Raw genomic sequence first — 19,443 nt, 5'->3', positions numbered from 1 at the left:
AGTTTGGCTAATCGATGCAAGTCAGGATAATTGGTGCAAAATGAACGTCAGATGTGAACTTTTCTCAGGAATGATTGGCCTTTATGCACCCACACCTTCAACATGTCCACCTCACCTTTCAACACAAAGCTCACAGCGGCGGAGCATGCCCTGAACTGCTCGTCTCACCATAGCCGGGTCATTGCGCAAAGCATCCACTTCATGTCGAATACGGCCCTGCAATTCGTCAAGATCACGGGGAGGAGTTACGAACACCTTCTTCTTTAAATGTCCCCAAAGGAAATAATCACATGGTGTGAGGTCAGGTGATCTCGGCAGCCATTCCACTGCATGGTGGAGGGCGATGACTCGGTCTCCAAAGAGTTCCCTCAGTCGATCTCGGACAGCGATAAGACGATGTGCTGGGGCGCCGTCTTGGGACCACCAGAGATATCTGAAGACACCACGAACCTGTCGCTCAAAGTTCTCCTCCAGCTGTGGTAAAACTTCATCATTGATCATCTGCAGATACCTGTTACCATTGACATTCCTTTGAAAGAAAAATGGTCCGATCACCTGACCACTTCCAGAAAGTCCCAACCAAACAGTCCACTTTTGTCGATTCATGTTGGTGTCGAAATTAAATTCCGGGGGTTGTCCTGTCGGTGCATATTCAAGAACATTATAGTTATTGATCTTGCCGTCCATGGCGAAAGCGGCTTCGTCGCCGATAACGAGATAACGCAGGAAATTGACATCTGCTTCGCAACGTGCTATCAACCATCCGGCAAGCACCAGCCTACTGGCAAAATCCCCTGGCGTAGGTTTATGCCGGATGTGAATCCGATATGGATGTTGGTGGCGTTCCAGTCTTGTGATTCGGTTGAATGTTGCCGATCGAAATCCTCCCGTCCCATTTCGTCTTGCGCTGGTATCCTGAGGATGCTCCAAAACATGCTGCGTTACTGCTGCAATGTTCATTTCCGATCGCCCAGTGCGCCTCCTACCCGAATTCTCCTTGTTGCGGTTGAGGCTTGTGCCATGCTCTTGGTATTTTCTAGCATTCGCCCAGATGGTTTTGGCTGCTGGAGGCTCGCATTCTGGGAAACGTTCCCTGAACGCATCACGAGTTCGCTGCAAACTTCCAGTTTGGTGAAAGGTTGTAACCACGAAGGTCCGCTGTTCAGTCGTAAGTTGAACCATCTTTTCAATGACTCAGTCTGTCTCTAAACCCATACACTGTTGGCCCATCTTAAATACATCTTAAACAAAGGATGACGCATTCGACGATTACCAGACCAGCTTAACAATTTTACATAATCAACTTGGCAGTCGACAAGTAATGCGTCCATTTCAAACTGTCTTGCACCGATTAACCAAACTTGTAAAAATGCAGAGGAAATCAGCGCCCAGCAAGGGGGTGGACACCCTCGCCGTGACAAAATCCCATGTGAACCGCTGCCCGCCAAAACACAGTGCCACGTTTCGTTTACCAAAAGTCTGAATGGCACTGCCGTTGGTGGCTTCCAGGGCGGGTCCGTGACTCCCGGCCTCCCGGTCCAATGCCGACGCAGGCAGAACGCTCACCTGGGTACCTGTGTCGTAGAGGAAATGACGTCCGGAGTCGGTGTCCGAAATTAACAACAAACTGCCCGAACGGCCGATGCTCATGGCAGTTAACGAGCGCCGGCCACCCCGTTTCCCGACTCGCTGAAGCTGCAGTGTGGCTGGCAACTGGCATGCCTTGGCCTTGGGACCAAACCTTGCATGGTAAAAACAAGCCTGGGGGCTTCCGCCGCTGGGCCGTAATGGCGGCCACAACGATGCCCGCCAGCGGCGTAGGCTCGACTGGGCCGGGGTCCCATGCAGCCGCACTGCATTGCTGTCTGCCGGAGAAAAACTTGTCTGCTTCCCTGGCCAGGGCGCGGAAATCCTTAACGGGTGAGTTGGTCAAGGCTGACCGTACCTGTCCTGGCAGCTGGTGCAGGAACAGCTCCTTGAAGAGAAAACATGGCCGGTGGCTGCCCAGGAGAGACAACATGTGGTCCATCAGCTCTGACAGCTTGGAGTCGCCCAGCCCAGGTAGAGAAAGGAGCTGACGGGCACGTTCGGCCTCAGTGAGCTCGAAGGTATCAAGCAGCAGGGCCTTTAGCGTCTCGTACTTGCCGCCCTCCGGAGGATCCTGGAGAAGGCTCACCACCCTGGTCGCAGTGGACCCGCTGAGCGCAGACACGATATAATAATACTTCGTGTCGTCAGTAGAAATGCTCCGAATGGCGAATTGGGTCTCAGCTTGTGCGAACCAAACGGCAGCCTGTCGTTCCCAAAACTCCGGCAGTTTGATCGAAACTGCGCTTGTCGCCATGTTCGTTCAAAGCTCCGAAAACATTCAAGAGCAAGACGGGGTCACCAATGTCGGAGTTGCGGACAACGAGAGGGTAAAAACTTCTTGACTTGTTCAAGGCTCCTTTATTTCCACAGAACTAAAACCCGACCGGAACACATGTCTTTTTATATCCCCCATGACTTCCGCCCGATCCTCTTATTGGGGCGTGGCTCCAACACCCGAGCGCACGCCACGCCCATACCGTCAATAGACCCACTGGTCCTGTGCTAGTGAATTATGCCTCTATGGGGTATCCCCCACAATACTGTACATTTATATTTGACATTTGCTTAGACTGTACATTTATATTTTTTGTGTATATGTCCCTCTAGTCATCAAATTAAAGTTAAGTCACCTGGTGTTTTACAGTGAAACTGAGAAGGAACAGCCTGTCAGACATAGAGTTTTTGTAGGAAGACTGGTGGATTTGGCTTGGGAACAGTTCGTATGTGTGGTTCATCTGGCAGGTTATGGGGGGTGTGTGGGTGTGCTGCAGATAACCACACCAAAGTGAATGATGTCCTGTGTAAGGATAGTCAAGATTTGCAACAGAAAATGGAACTTTTGCAAAAACAACAACTTGAAGAAGCAAGGGAGCAGCTGATGCAGAGGAAACTGGAGGAAAAGCAGCAACTGAAACTCCTGAGAGATGAGGTGAGTTGGTGGTATGTCAGTGGTGGCAATAGTGGCTTTGATGATGTAAAGATGGAGTTAAACAAAAACAATGTGTCCTAGCTTTCATGGAGAAGCAGACCATCCACATGTGTGTGTAAGATAGCAGAATCTTTCACCCACTCTCCCCAAATCCTTGTGAATATATAATGTATATAGTTGGTCCAGCTCGATGGGCTCCATTGTTGTCGGCATGCCGGTCACTTTAATGGTTAGAAACGAGGCCAAAATAATGTCTTGTATCATGTCACCATACACGGGCCTTTTCTTTTTCTGTTTGATGGTCATACCTGAGGCCTCTGCTTATCCATATCCATGCCTACTATGGTGCCATTTGTACGGTCCCAACAGCTTGCTTTACGACAGCAGACACTAATGGAAGCGGCGTCAGAAACAACCAGGGAAGAGGCCAAATAGAAAACAGACCCATACGTCCCAGGCCCTATGCAAGCCTATAATGATATTGCCTAGAATGGAGAACTCGTCTTGCTGGTGACGGCTAGTGTTGATCTGCGTCGGCGGACAGATATAACAATCGGTGGAATCACCACTATGTTGATGGAGGTATGCTTCTTTTGGGTGTTGACCCTTTGAAGAGCTCCGACAATGGGGTTCTTGCCCGAAATGGCAGCTTTTTACTTCCCACGGCAGTTAGCATGCTGTGTATGTATGGTTACAGCATGTAGTGACACCAAGTCCAAGTGGCGAGCAGACAAGGAATGAACACTAGTATGTAAGGAGAAAGTAACAGGTGAACGAAGCCAAATCGCAAACTGGAAGTGACTTTTTTTCAAACTCCATCGTCGAGTCTTTACCTCACCTTCCACAGCCCAATATACAGTCACATGAAAAAGTAAGTACACCCCATGTAAAGTTTTGACTTTTTCAACATATTTCAACATACAGCTATTTGATCTTCATTTCAACAATATTGAAAGATAAAGGTGATATAATATAACAAATATCATGAAACATTTACATTTTGTAGTCCCTTGTATAATTTAAATAAACATAAATGCAAATTTCTCATGTGGAAAAAGTAAGTACTAGTACACCCTTGGCTCTAATAGGTGGTATTGCCCCCTTTGGCAGAAACAACCTCAAGTAGGCGTTTCTTATAACTGTCTACCAGTCTCTGACATCGACTGCGAGAAATTTTTGCCCACTCCTCCATGTAGAATTCTTTCAGCTGTGCGATGTTTGAGGGGTTTCTTGCATGCACAGCTCGTTTCAAATCCCCTCACAACATCTCGATGGGATTTAGATCCAGGCTTTGACTTGGCCATTCCAGAACCCTCCATTTCTTTCTTTTCAGCCATTCCTTGGTGGATTTACTGGTATGTTTAGTGTCATTGTCATATTGCAAGGTCCACCTTCGGTTGAGCTTCAACTTTCCGACAGATGGCCTCACATTATCCTAAAGCACCCTCTGGTACAATGAAGAATTCATCGTGGATTCTATGATGGTGAGCTGCCATGCAGCAAAGCTGCTCCAAACCATAATAATTCCACCACAATGCTTTACAGTTGGTATCAGGTTCTTGTGGTCAAATTGATAAAACTTGTGGCTCTTGATCGTGTAAGAGCTATCATTAATCACAAAAAAAAAAAAACTGACATAAAACATATGATAAAGGGAGCGGGAGACAAGATGGGGACAGAGAGGGAAGCACACAAGTACAACATTAGAGAACCGGGACATTGGGAGATCTGTGGGAGAGAGAGGGCTTGGAGGGAGAAGGCATGGGAGGGGTGAGTGGAACACAGAGTGGGAGAAGTATAAAACACATGGACACTGCTAGGACTTCCAGGAAAGAAGTCGGTATTTCAAAAAAGTGGATCTGGGGTGAATTAACGGGGGTAGAAAGGATCAAGGTTTTGAGTGGGGCAAGATAAGAGAAGGTGGTGAACAGTTGTTTTAAAGACCTGGAGGGAGGAGTGGGATTGAAGAGAGTGAAGGAGTTTTTTCCAGAGGTGGAAGAAAAGAGGAAGGAAAGAGTGAAGGTGAGCAGAGAGTTGATTTTGACAGTTTCACCATAAGAGCGTTGCTGGCAGATCTTTTGTGCCCTGGAGGAATGTTTCGGGGATAGAGCACAGAGTACAGGCATAGCTGGGGGAGCAAGGCCGGAGAGGAGTCATTGGAAGACAGAAAGACCACCAACCTGCCTGCGGTGAGTGAGTGAAAGGCCCTCAGAATCGGCTTCATCGCGGGGAGATTCCAATGATTCTGAAAGCTTTGGTTTCAACAGCGTGAAGCCGAGCTAGGTGTGAGGCAAGAGCACCAGCCCAGAGGGGAGTACAGTATTCTATTGAGCTGCGGATGAAAGCCTTCTATGTGGTGAGGAGCTCAGGTGTGCCAAGGATGTACATTGCACGACGGAGGATGCCCAGTCGGCGACTGGCTTTGGAGGCCAGCTGGGAAATGTGGTTTTCCCAGGAAAGATCATGGCAGAAAGTGAGACCCAAAAGCTTGAGTGGCAGAACTTCTTGGAGAGGATTGTTCATAAAGTAGATGGGAGGGTTGTCCAGTCTGTCTTTTCGGAGAGACGTAGTGAGAGTGTAAGATTTGTTAGGATTGAAAGACATGTTCCACGTGTTTGACCAGTCTGTGATTTTGTCCAGGTCTGCAGAGAGTGAGGAGGCTGCAGACTGCCGATCTGAGTGATGAGGTATGGAGTGGTAGAGAGTGGAGTCATCAGCAAAGAAAAAGTTAGGATTTTCCAGAGAGTCGGAGAGATCATTGATGAAGACCAGAAAAAGCACAGGGCCCAGAACACTGCCTTGGGGAACTCCAGCCTGAACAGGAAGGGGAGATGAGAGAAATCCATTCAGGGCCACATGTTGACGATGACCAGAGAGGAAGTCCACAAGCCATGCATGGGGATTTCCATGGATACCATAGGAGGAGAGCTTGGTGAGCAGAGCGGGGTGCCAGACCGTATCGAAGGCACGTGATACATCAAGGGAGACAGCTCTGAATTCCTGTTTGGCATTGAGGAGGTTGCAATCCATTGTTGAGACAGCAGAAGAAGCATGTCCAGAGTAGAATGACCTGGTCAGAATCCAAATTGATCCGAGATCAAGCCATTGGAGAAGAGGAAGGATTTTATGTCGGAACCTTGGGAGCTTGAGATTATTGGGAGCTGGCTGATTGGTCTGTAGTTGCAAGGATCTGTTTTTGCATATTTTTGTTTAAAGCGGTAATGTTGGCTGATTTCCAAGCAGGTGGCAGATGACCTTGAGCAAAAGAGAGGGTGAGATAGAGCGGCAGATCAGGATTTTAGGACCCGTGGGCTGACGCCGTCTGGTCCAGTTGCATAATCAGAGTCGAGGTTTGACAGAAACTTCTCCACCTTGTCAGGAGAGAAGGATGCAGAGTCCAGGAGCAGCTGGGTTTGACTGGGTAAGGTGGGTACAGAGAGGGATGGGTTCAGGACACAATATTTGAGGCAAACACAGAGTTGAGGCATTCGGCTTTTTCACGTACGGTGTCAGCTGTGTAGCCGTTTGAGGTAAGGGAGATGATGGAAGGGGAACAAACACCAGAATTTGACCAGATGCCACCATAATTTGGAGGAGGGAGATAGGTTTGAGATTCGAGAGATAATGTTTCCTTGCTCTCCTGAGGGTAGACGCACACTTGTTCCGAGCTTTGTGAGAGGAAATGAGATTGCTTTCCGTTGGATTAGCCTTCCATGAGGTGATGGCAGGTGCCTCACCACTAGCTTCAGTGTACCATGGACGGGAGGAAGGGCATGACAACTGAAGACGAGATGGGATAAATCTGTGAGAGAGAGAGAGAGAGAGAGAGAGAAAGAGAAAGAGAAAGAGAAAGAGAAAGAGAAAGAGAAAGAGAAAGAGAAAGAAAAAAAAAAAAAAAAAAGAGAGAGAGAGAAAAAAAAAGAGCCATTTACTTTGGAAGAATTCCCAGGAAGAGTTGATGTCAGAGGCAGTAGAGATGGGAGACCAGTCCAGATGATTGATGGCTGCTTGAAGACCATGCCAGGCAGCCTGAATGAAATGCGAGACTCGTCGGTGCTGAGGAGGCTCTCTGAGAATGGCCAGAGAGATGTCCACTTTAACAAGCAAATGATCAGAAAAACCGATTGGAGCAGAAGAAGAGCAGCAGACATTTTCAGGGAAGTTAGTCATAAGCAAGTCTAGAAGAGAAGATACTCTGTTGACTGAGATCCGGGTCAGGAAATTGACAGATTGTGTCAGTACCAGTGAGTCGCAGAAGTCCTTTGCTGAGGTGCCATGGCTGGTGTGAGAGGAACCCACACCCAGCCAGCTGGCATGATAACAGTTGAAGTCACCACATATGAGGAAGAGAGAATTGGGCTGAGTTGATAGAAGTTGGTCCATGTTGTCAGACGGCGACATGTAAATGGAGTCATCACTGTTTGGAGGACAGTACAGAACACACAGGAACAAAAGGTGGTAGCGGAGAGGAAGCCGTAGCCAGAGGTACTGCTGGGGGTGGGGTGGAGAGAGGGCATTGCAAGGAGAGTGAGGAAGAGTTTTTGATAAAGATAACAACCCACCATCAGGATGAGGCTCAGGTCTATCATATAGCAGAGGAGGGAGTAACCAGGAAGAGATGTTAAGGAATCAGAGACATCTTGAAGAAGGAAAGTTTCTGTTGAGCAGATCACGTCTGGTTTGTCAGAACCAACCTGTATGGAGAGATCAATTAGGTTTGAGCGAAGGCCCCAGATGTTTGAGGTCCATACCGTTAAGGAAGAGGGAGAGGGAGCATCGGGTACAGGACAGGGAAGGAGAGCATCGGGTACAGGACAGGGAAGGGGAGGGGTAAGGTGTAGGGTAAGATGAAGGGTGAGAGGGGGAGGTAGGGAGAGCTGTTGATAGTTTGTCAGAGATTGCAGAAGAGTTAGGAGAAAGGGAAGGATGAAGAGGACAAAAGGTTTGATGGAGATTGGAGGAGGCACAGTGAGGTGTTGTTTGAGGAGGTGGAGGAGTTTTGGGGGGGTGGAGGTATGTGATGGAAGGGAGAGGAAGTGGGAGGAGGCAGCTTTGAGGTTGAGGAGGGGTAGGGGGGGAGAATTGGAGAAAGATTGTCGGGTGGGGGCGGGGGGGGGGGGGGTGGGAGATTAGAAGGGAAGATGTGAGGAGGGAGTTTTGAAGGGGGGTGGTGAGGTTGGGAGTTTTGAAGGGGAGGTGTGAGGGGGGAGTTTTGAAGGGGAGGGGGGAGTTTTGAAGGGGAGGGGTGAGGGGGGAGCTTTGAAGGGGAGGGGTGAGGGGGGAGTTTTGAAGGGGAGGGGTGAGGGGGGAGTTTTGAAGGGGGGGAGTTTTGAAGGGGAGGGTGAGTGGGGAGTTTTGAAGGGGAGGGGGGAGTTTTGAATGGGAGGGGTGAGGGGAGGAATTGAAAGGGAGGGTGGGGGGGGGAGGTGTGATGGTGAGTTTATAAGGGGAGGGGTGAGCGGGGAGTTTTGAAAGTGGATGATTATTATAACATTTACAAACTGGGTTTATTGTGATTTTCAAGTCAGAGATCCATTTGAAAACGATAGAGGAGGGGTGGAATGCAGGTGAGTTTAGAGAATGTAGAAAGGAAGGACTGTAAGAGATCGAATTTTTTTTTGAAGTGGAATGATTTGATGAGGAAATTGAAAAAAGCCTTTTATATAGGAAGAAAAACAGCGTGTTGTAATAAAACACTGCAGGTGAAAGTTTAAACATATTAAACAAAACTGTGAAAAATAATCTGGGAAAAGTCCCTGAAGTGAGGGAGTGGATCTGAGAAAGGAGAAAGGGTTGAATGAATATGGTGGAAACTAGAATTGGAAAGGCGAGTATCGGCTGGAGATGGAAGGAAGAGATGGAAGAAAAGGAGATAAAGGGGGTTGGGTGAGACAACAGCACACGTGGTGGCCCGCGAGGTGAGAATGAAATAATAGTTTTTTGTATTTTTTTGTATTTGAAACGTTAGACAAAGGGTAGATGTTCGGGGAAGTTAGCGGGAGAAGATAAAATCTATGAAACAAGCAATACAGCGAAGGAAAGAAGTTAAATTCATAAAATACCCACGGGGGGAGGGAATCCTCAAGTTACCAGGCCATGCACAAGCGATGCAAACAGAAAACTATTAATTATACACAAGTTTTGCACGAATTACAAACCAAAACGAACTAGAAACACAATAACACATTCACAATAAAATAATGAGTGGAAGTTTGACAAAGACACGAATGGGAAAATACTGAAACTTTGTTGCCATGGAGAGATTGAAGTCGCTTTCCCGCTCGAGGAACCGGAAGCAACAACAACAACAACATGCATTTTAAAGGCCATTTTCCCTGCCAGAGCGGGGGTTAGCCTTTATTCCTTTATTCCTTTATTCCACCGCAAGTGATTATTCCTGCACATTGTTGTCTCCGTGTGAGTGTCCATGGGAGTATCGGGAAAAGCTAACGCTGAGCACATACTCTGTCCTTTCTACAACAAGAGGAGATTGTGAATTAGTCAGCAATGTTTTGCAGCCTTTTGGATGCTATGAGCAAAAAAGAACGTTTTTCGTTTCCACCGTCCCCTAGTTTTGCATTTGTTGTTTATTTCAAATCACCGCATTTGTTTTGCAGAAGTATTTCTGACGTATCCAAAAGTCTCATGTTGGTTGATGCATAGTTTGGGTGTACAATTTGTCTATCTTTCAGCATGGGAGGAGTGTGGGTCTCTTTTGTTGTGCCCAGTATGTTATTGTGGAAAACAAAAGATTTGAGATGGAAGTTTCACACAAGGAAGCATTTTGTTGGCCGTTATTGATGTTGCTGATCCTTTCATTGCATGTCCGGGCATCACGCCACTCCGCAGAAACGAGAGAAAATGCGAGAGGAAAAACGTCTACATGCCGAGAAACTGAGGGAATGGAGACGGCCACGGGAAGACCTCGAGTGTGACGACCTCCAGGTTGGAATTCCCTTTTTAAACTGATTGAGGAAAGACTTGTGGGTTACTCTGTAAATGTTTCTTTTTAAGGACTGTGTGGGCCTCCCCAAGGCTGTCGGTCACAGTCCAAACAACTCTGTAAGGCAATGCCGTCACCTCATGTTGTGAGATCTGTTGCTTCCTGTGATTCTACCCCTCATCCTGTTTTTTTTTTGGATGTAGGTTTTTGTTTTACGAACCACTTCACTGATCCCCGTTTCCGTCATGCAATTGATTCGTTATTTCAATGTCAAAGCTTTGTCTCGTGATTGCTTTATTTACGATTTAGTCTCGAAGAATAAACGTTATTCTGAACCCTGCGAGGTACTGGGGCACTTTTTGTCATTTACCTGTTGAGATGTTCGGAAGTCCTTTGAGTCGTCCTTGTGGAATTGCATTCCACAGATGTTATTCCCACCATGTAATGCCTGTCCACTTTTCCGATTCCACCTATAGGCCCTGCCTAAGCCGAGCCCCGTGTGCACGCCCATCCCGCTTAACCTCTTCGGAGACGCCATCATGCTGCTCGAGTTCCTACACGGGTTTGGAGGATTTTTTCACCTCAAGGACGAATTTCCAAAGGGCCTAAATCTTGGTAATGCCAATTTGATCAAAATTCAAATAATGTTGTCATTTCGTCTCTTTCAGGCATGCTCGTTACTCTAAATGTGTTTAGACTAGGAAATCCATCCCATTCGTGATTAACTGGCTATGAAATAATCCCCAGTCATTAGGGTTGTTCAAAGTTGGTGTGGATTTTAATATTCTAGAAAAATCAGAGCACAGTACAGGGAAGTTGATGTTATCTAACCTTTCTTTCCAAGTTATTCCTCTGCTACACCTAGCATCTTGATTACCTCTGCCAGCAAAGATGGAAAGAGGTTATGTTTTCACCCCTGTGTCTGTCTGCCTGTGGGAACGATGTATCATATAGTTAGGGATGGAATCGAACAAAATATGGTAGAGTTGGGAGTGTGACGAGGACGAAACGATTCGATTTTGGTTAAGGCTTGGGTGTAGATCCTGCCTATCAGTGGGATACAAAATTAACTGTTCAACCTGGTGAAGGTATGCGCTCTACCGAGTGCCGTAGTATTTCTCGATGTGTAGAATGTTTTGGGACGGGCACACAGTCATATCTGGATGCGTGCTTTTATACATCATTCACAAGGTTGATGCCATCCATGTGTTCTTTGACACCAACAAAGTGATGGAAATCATGGGATGACAAGTCTGGAATGTTTGGGAGATTATGATGAACTTCCCAATCATCTCTGTTGGAGTAGTAGTGGTCACGTTTGCCGTCTGATGCTGAGCACTATTCTGCGGTAAAGCCATGCCCCGAGACAGCATGCCTGGCCGTTGTCTATCTATTGCTTGTCTAACTTCATTGTGTAACAAGTCACTGTACTAAGCATTGATGGTTTTGCTGCATCCAAAAAAATTTCATGAAGTAAACATGAAACGTCCCAAAACCAACATTGGTTGAAGTGTTCTGGCTGATGACCGAATCTTACAATTTTTTTGTACCGTGGTCCAAGCTGTTTCAAAGCATTTTACATGAACCTTGGACTGCCCTCGTATTTCTGATTGTTTTTGTCCACGGAGTTTGACATAAAAAATCCACATTCAATCAAAATTATTTGCCTTGTTTGCAGGTGTTCTGGAGGACGCATTAATGTATTCAAATCCAAATGGTCCTCTTTGTGACCTCCTTTTCTTCTTCCTCTCGGCCATTTCTGCTGGACAGGCAGACGAGGAGGAACAGGAGCGACGGAATCACTTGGCAGATCACTCAGCAGGTGGTCTACACTGTGGTTAGGTTAAGGTTGGCACTGCTATTAAACACCTAAACCGCCTCCCTGTCCAACAACTACATAAACGTTTCATTTTCCTTCTTTATACCTGCTCTTCAATTGTTTTTTGTTTGTCGGCAGAGGCATTATGCTTTCGGGTTGTCCGTCTGTCTGTCCGTGCGTCCTTGTTAAGTTTTTGTTTCTGCGATAACTTGCGAATGGCTGAAGGGATTTAAATCAAACTTAGATCAAGTATGCACTATTATGTAAAGAGGAAATGATTAGATTTTGGGTTCAAGAGGTCAAAGGTCAGAGATCCCATTAGGTAAAAATTATGTTGCTGCGCTAACTTGTGAACCAGTGATGGTATTATGACAATATTTCGTACAAGTATAAATTATGATGCAAAGACGAGCTGATTAGATTTCGGCCTCAAAGGTCATGTCAGGTAAAAATGTGATACCTGAGGACAGCTGAAGGGATTTAAATCAAATTTTTGTGCAAGCATGTATAATGATGTAATAATGTGGGTGGAGGCATATCGTTCGCTAGTGTGACATATAAGAGTGCCATTCTAGTTTATGCTTTTTTTTTGCGCGTGCTTGGGCAGTGACGGGGTTGTCGGAGGCTCTGGAGGAGGTAGAGCAGGACAGCACCAAGACTGCTATCTCTTCTCTCGCTTCATTGGCAGCTGCTTGGCCCATCTTTCACCAAGGTGAGGAGTGTGGTTGTTATTTGTTATTGTAACATGATATTACTATGTCAAAACATTTTTGCACTTCTTTGAGCTTTATCTGCCAAAGGGACATCTGCAGTTTCCATCCTTTAATTTTTGGTATAATGCATGACAAATCTAGGATGGCCATGAATTGTTGGTTCTTCCACTACTTCCCCTTCCTCCCACCCCTTTCACTAATTTCCCAAAACTCTTGCAGAAGTTAAAGTTCATCAGTGGTTTTGTATTACACTGTAATTGCTTTCTGGGGTCTCTGAATCTTTATTTCAAGGATGTCCATTAAACAAGCTTGAATTGGATAGCTACACTTTGTCTGAGATTCTGAGGCTTCACGTGCTCGCCTCTGGTGCTGGGATAGATCTCAGCAATGCTTTATTCCGCTACCGGCAACACGGCGGATACGACACGACGGATGATCCATGCATTGAATTACGCTTGAAATGGCCAAGCTTGCTACGACACCTTGCTCTGTTCAGTGTTTACGATCTGCGCCCAGGTCTGTTGACTTAGTCCATCGATCTTAGCATTTTATTTGTTTCGATCAAGTGTAGATGACGTGTTTTGTTTGACCAGTTGGCTCAGAGTATTGAATTGAACTTCCTTGGCTTTTTAGATTTGTAAAATGGAAAAGTTGGTGGCTGAAAAGCCAAAATCTTTCCAAGTTGTATGAAAAGCCCTATCTATTTGCTCACAGAAGAGAAGGTGCGGATTTTACATGCACTTTGCGGACAACTACTGTCACTAGTGACGACACGGGAGTACATTGAAGAATCATTTGAGAAATTAAAGCAGGCCCGGCAGGATCTTCGCGAGCTGCGCAATGCGGGGATACGGCGCCAGCGTGAGGAAGCAGCCGCCCGGTAAACCCTTTTGTACATCACCTTAATTTGCCATGTTGGGATGCTGTCCAATCGGAGAGGTAGTCCATTGTCATTTTTTGTGACTTCCGCAGGTTCCGGAAACGAAAGGAACAGAAGCTGCTTGAGCAGCAAGATAGAGTCAACAACGTACATCCTTGTGAGCCTGTCTTGGAGTCACGCAGCACTGCAGTTGAGAGGTGAGATCCTCAATTTTGTGTTGCCTGCGACTTGATGCTCACGACTGTGCATACCGTTTTACTTTGAGCATTTGTTTTATGCAAAATTGTTGCACTTCTGCAAGTAATAATTGATTATAAGGATTGCCCGTTATTGTTGAAATCGTTTTGGAGACGTCTCATTTTCTACACCAATTGGGCACCTTCTTCCATCTTTCTTCGTGGTTCGCCAACTTGTGGACGCAGAAAAGTGCAGTGTTGATTATTTTGCAGTGTCAATTTAATCGGCAAGGTGCAGTGGCGTCTCTAAATCCTCTTCAAAGGAGAATGTTCGAGTCGGGCATTACTGACGCCCCCCTGCTCTTCCTCCTCTTTTGCTTGAATCGGAACTGCATCTTCAAATTTTCAATGTTGCAGTTAAATTGTGCGCTGTAGTGTAGTTGGTCGATGCTTATTTCGATTTCGTCCCACTTTTTACTGATTTTATAGCTGTATTTGTTGTCGCATACCATTACTAATGAATATTTATATTTTGTTATATCTTCTTCTTCTATATTATATTATTTATATTATATCTACATATATAACAGAAAGTTTTTTTTTGTTTGTTTGTTCGTTTGTTTGTCTGCACGCGCTAATCTCCTGAACGGTGAAAGATAGGAGGGAATCTCTGAAATAAAAAATGTCGGGATGGGCCCCGGGAAGGTTATAGGCTAGGTGGCGAGGCCGCCTCGGCCGGGCTGGGCCCATTTCGCAATTGAAAGCTGAGCTGAATTATAGTAGTCAATCTTCTACGGCCGTGCGTAAAAGCTGAATTGCAGTAGTAAATTCATTCAAAAAGAACCCGGCCAACGCCGGGTGCTTTCGGCTGGTATATATATATAAATATATATATATATATATATATATATATATATACACACACACACACACACACACACACACACACACACACACACACACACACACACACACACACACACACAGTGGAACCTTGACTTACGAGTTTAATCCGTTCCGTGACTGAGCTCGTAACTCAAATTGCTCGTATCTCAAATCAAATTTCCCCATTGAAATGCATTGAAATGCTATTAATCCGTTCCAGCCCGCCAAAAACCACACCAATTTTTTTTTTAATATACAGTATATATAAAAATATCTCGCGCTTTATATTTCACCTGTATGCAGCATACAAGTTGGCAGGATGGCCTGGACTGGAGGTACGCACACTTGACTCTAAAGTCTAAACTGTCCAGCCTGGGTTTGAATCCCGACCCAGCTATAACCTGTCATGGGTGAATCACAGGCAGGGTGATTCATCAATGGGTGTACCGCTAAACTGGGCGCCCCGTTTGCGTCCCATTAGTTGTTGGATGTTAAGGATCTCACCGTGTTTTCCACAAAGAGAAGGCGAGCTATCGCCGGCACTCTGAACAAGTTGACGGCAGAGATACTGTACTTGCACGGCATGATAACCACGTGTCGCACGATCTCTTGTCATGGTCCACAAGATTATCACAGAGAGGTGCAGCTTCCAGCGTTTCGAGATCTGATCCAGGCCTATCCAACGAGACCGGTCCCAGCGTTCTAGGCCCGGTGGTTGTCTCAGACGGACCCGACAACGGCAGTGTTCGTTTTAACTCGATTCGATTCGAGCGCCGACGTGCCGGCGAACAAAACCGGTCATATCTTTTGAACGCGTGGCTCGATTTTTACAAAATAAACTTTTTCTTGAAGGTCTGAACCGTGCGCTCAAAACGATACCGAGTTTGACCCTGAGAGAGCCGTTTTGCGCCGGCAAAGGCGCCTTGTGTGACGTGAGGACCATGTCGTGCTGCATAGATTATCATAAATTATCATATCATTATCGGCGGCGTTATATATCATTAGCGCTATACGACAGAGATACTGTACTTGAACGGCAAGATAACCACGTGACCGGGTGGCGAAAGCTCGTAACTCGGATCTCGGCTCGCATCTCAAAGCAATAAACTGCCAGAGTGACGGCTCGTATCTCGAAAAACTCGTAAGTTGGGGCACTCGTAAGTCGAGGTTCCACTGTATATATATATATATATATATATATATATATATAAAAGAAAGTTTTTGTTTGTTTGTCTGCACGCACTAATCTCCTGAACGGTGAAAGATAGGAGGAAACCTCCGAAACAAAAAATGTCGGGACGGGCCACGGGAAGGTTTTAGGCTAGGTGGCGAGGCCCCCTCGGCCGGACTGGGCCCATTTCGCAATTAAAAGCTGAGCTGAATTATAGTAGTCAATCTTCTACGGCCGTGAGTAAAAGCTGAATTGTAGTAGTAAATTCATTCAAAAAGAACCCGGGCAACGCAGGGTGCATTCGGCTAGTATATTATAATATAAAAGCACAAATTAAAGTGTTATAGAACTGTGTGCAACTGATCCCCATTATTAGCCCCTGTTGGACTTGTCCGAAACGGGGGCTTATGGATTGGGCCTCGTCCGTGCGCCCGCAACCATATCTCGGAGATGTATGGACCGATTTTGTTCAAACTTGGCACAAATACAATACATGACAGTATACATATGAACATCATTAAATTGTTTCACGATGCGATTAAAGATGGCCGACTGGCAGCCATTTTAGTTGTAAACTAGAACGATACTCTTCGACGTCACAACGTCGACCGATATGCCTCGGCCCACATTATTACATCATTATAATACTTGTACCAAGTTTGCTTTAAATCCATACAGCTGTTCTCTAGTTATCACATTTTTACCTGACATGACCTCTGACCTTTGACCTCTTGCCCCCAAAATTTAAACAGTTCATGTTTAGATCATATATACCTGTACCAAATTTCAATTGAAATCCCTTCAGCTGTTCACAAGTTATCACATTTTTACCTGACATGACCTCTGACCTTTGACCTCGGGACCCCAAAATATAATCGGTTAATCTTTACATTATTATACATATCTGTACCGAGTTTGAATTAGATCCTTTTCGCTGTTCTCAAGTTATAGACCTATTTCAGACTTTAACCTCTTGACCCCAAAATTTAATCATTTAATCTTTACATCATTATACATACCTGTACCAAGTTTGAATTGGATCACTTTAGGCATTCTCAGGTTATAGACATATTACAGACTTCGACCTTTCACCTGTTGACCCCAAAATCTAATCAGTTCATCTTTACATCATTCTACATAAGTGTACCAAATTTGGTCAGAATCCCATCACTGGTTCACAAGTTATCGCGGTCACAGGATTTTTACCTAACATGACCTCTCACCCATCCATGGCCTTTGACTTCGTGACCCCAAAATCCAATCAGTTCATCTTTACCTCATTATACATACCCGCACCAAGTTTGACTAAGATCCCTTCAGCCGTTCTCAAGTTATCACGGTACCGAAACCCAATCACGGACAGCCGGACGGACAGCCGGACGGACAACCGGACGTACAACCTGAAAACGTAATGCCTCCGGTGACTGTCAGCGGAGGCATAAAAACCCAATATTGAGCACGTCCTCAAACATTTCCTGGACATGCATTTACCGATGTTGTTCAAACTTGGCACACGGATAATGAATGATGGCTTACATATGCACGTCATTGTTTTTTCGAGATCAGATCCAAGATGGCCAACTGGTGGCCATTTTGTTTCTTTAACATGTCACCAACCATTTCTTGACATGCATGGACCGATTTTGTTCAAACTTGGCACAAAAACAATACATGAGTATCCATATGCAGAAGATTTTGTTTTGTAATCCGACCAAATATGGCCGACTGGCGGCCTTTAACTCAGTACAGTAAACTTACTAAAACAAAGGGGGCTAAGATATTTTATGTCTTTTTCCTTCTGGTTTCCATTCATTTATGTTACATCTGCATCACGTTTTGGACCGATCACACTATCTGACTGAACGTAACTGTATGATTGAGCTGTGTCCTACTCTGTTTAGTTTGAACATTGCACCCAAGTTATAGCCATTTTAATCTTGTTAACTTCACTTTAATATGATAATAGTAACAATTGAAACAATATTCTGAGCTGACCCAGACAATATTGTTACGTTTGTGAGGGGGTAGTCAATGAATTACTTTAGGGCCAGGTAGGATTGTGTAGGGTAGTGATGTGGAACTAATTAATTTAGCCTTGAATGTTAGACCGACTCAAAAATTAATGTCCAAACTCGTTCAGAAGACAATCGACTGATTTTTAATAAAACGTGGGAGATCTCAATTCACTTTTACAAAGAGTATTACAAATCACAGAAAATGAGTTTTAAGAAACACACACTTCAATTTCCATACGCAAATTCTCAGTAAGAGATCTCGTCAAAGTGACACATACAAGAACAGAGTAAAATCTCCAAGCAGGATTCTCAGTACTCAACATTCAATACAGGCAAGCTAGAATGAGAATCTCAACAACTTTGCTTTTACCCGGCTATTTATGGTTGTAGATGAAAGCGTGAGAGGTCAGGAGAGGGTCAGAGGGGAGGATGAAAAATAGATTTGTGGCCGAAGGAAAGATAACATTTCGGCATCAAAGAAAACTTGACAGTCATTCGTGATCTCGCCATCCGTTGGATTCATTCATGGTGCTGCAGCCTCCTCCAGGTCGTTATCTCCGTATCTTTTCGGCCAGGAGTGTAAAGTCAAACAGAGATTCTAGCTGTCTTGCAATATAAACAAAGCTCGCTGCCCCTTTAAGATAACAATATGCTAGCGTGACGGAGGACATCTGTTTTTGTCCCAATCTCCCGCCTGGAGAAAATAGGATTACAAGAGTTCAGATTCAGAGGGTTACAAGTTACAGACTTGCCAACAATTAAATGTTTGTTCTATAGTTTAAAATCTTTAATATATGAGTTAACGTTTTAAATCCTTTTCAAAGGTAACATGAAATCCTATGACTATTTAATTAAAGAACTTCAAACTGGTCAATGTGCCGACAAGTCAATCTTAGACGAGCAGGCTCATTGCCTCGGGTTTGCACATGAGCCAGTCCTGGGAGAGTTCGTCAGTTGCACAGATTTCAAACTTGTCCAAAAGTTCTCAGACAAATAAAATAGAATACACTTAACACTGATTAATATATGCATTAATAATTATGCAAGCAATTAAACAATTAAAACTTGTGTTTGCAACAACAGGTCGAGGCTCCAGGAAATCCACTCAATTACACAAATTACTTGCGCAATTAATTTTCTCCCACAGTAGTGTGCTCCGTATATCGTGTAGCCACCTTGATGTGCATAAGTTAGGCCGGATGTCGTGTAAGGTCGTATATTTGTCCCCACGACAAGGGGTGGGGCTATGTTAATTAGGTAAGGTTTAAGGGTAAATCCCCCCTGTATGTAAATTGCCTCTGTGAACTTTTCCTTTGTTCCTTATGACACTGCACCACACACACACTACCCGCCAAGCAATCGGCGCGTACTAATAACACCAAATAAAACAACCGGAACCAATACATTGAACTCTACCGCTGATTCCGACAGCCGAGCCATCACAAGGGCACAATCACTACCCACGGGGTTAGTGATTGGTCAGGATGGCCATAGAGCGATGAGATGGCACTCACTGATAGGAGCGTGCGCGGACGTCATCGGATGACGTGGGAGACTGGGGAACAAAAGACTGCGTCCAGGCATTTTCCACCTCTTGGGTCCTGGCTTTCGTGACGAACAGGCATTTGTGCGTATCCTCTTGCGCTGGATTTTCAATACGGGAGGTGGCAGTTCATGCACTCGCTCCCTCGTGCTGGCTCTCAGCTGCACCTAGCTCGTGTGCGCCTCTGTGAGAACCTATCGGAGCTTTGTGGAGCCTTTGCCGCATTGAAAGAGGAGAGGCTGTGCGACTTGGTGCTCTTCGGGGGAGCTGGGGACCGTG

At 45.3% G+C, this 19,443-nt stretch overlaps 1 protein-coding gene across 4 annotated transcripts in view; it reads left to right on the top strand.

Annotated features, from left to right (window-relative positions):
* Positions 1 to 19,443, top strand: part of BAZ1A (bromodomain adjacent to zinc finger domain 1A) — a 233,782-nt gene that overhangs the window by 119,214 nt on the left and 95,125 nt on the right. For 2 of the 4 annotated variants that reach the window (XM_078784085.1, XM_078784084.1), the window contains 8 exons: positions 2,862 to 3,019; positions 9,869 to 9,964; positions 10,439 to 10,577; positions 11,641 to 11,784; positions 12,389 to 12,493; positions 12,786 to 13,010; positions 13,209 to 13,374; positions 13,467 to 13,571. In XM_078784085.1, coding sequence (XP_078640211.1) covers positions 2,862 to 3,019; positions 9,869 to 9,964; positions 10,439 to 10,577; positions 11,641 to 11,784; positions 12,389 to 12,493; positions 12,786 to 13,010; positions 13,209 to 13,374; positions 13,467 to 13,571 — 1,138 coding nt within the window. The remainder of the gene's footprint in view (positions 1 to 2,861; positions 3,020 to 9,868; positions 9,965 to 10,438; positions 10,578 to 11,640; positions 11,785 to 12,388; positions 12,494 to 12,785; positions 13,011 to 13,208; positions 13,375 to 13,466; positions 13,572 to 19,443) is intronic. The other 2 variants (XM_078784087.1, XM_078784086.1) reach the window with 1 other exon arrangement.

This window comes from Myxine glutinosa, chromosome 9 (assembly GCF_964187855.1).
Source record: "Myxine glutinosa chromosome 9, kmMyxGlut1.1, whole genome shotgun sequence".
NCBI classification, from domain to species: domain Eukaryota; kingdom Metazoa; phylum Chordata; class Myxini; order Myxiniformes; family Myxinidae; genus Myxine; species Myxine glutinosa.
This window is presented reverse-complemented; position numbering and strand designations above follow the sequence as displayed.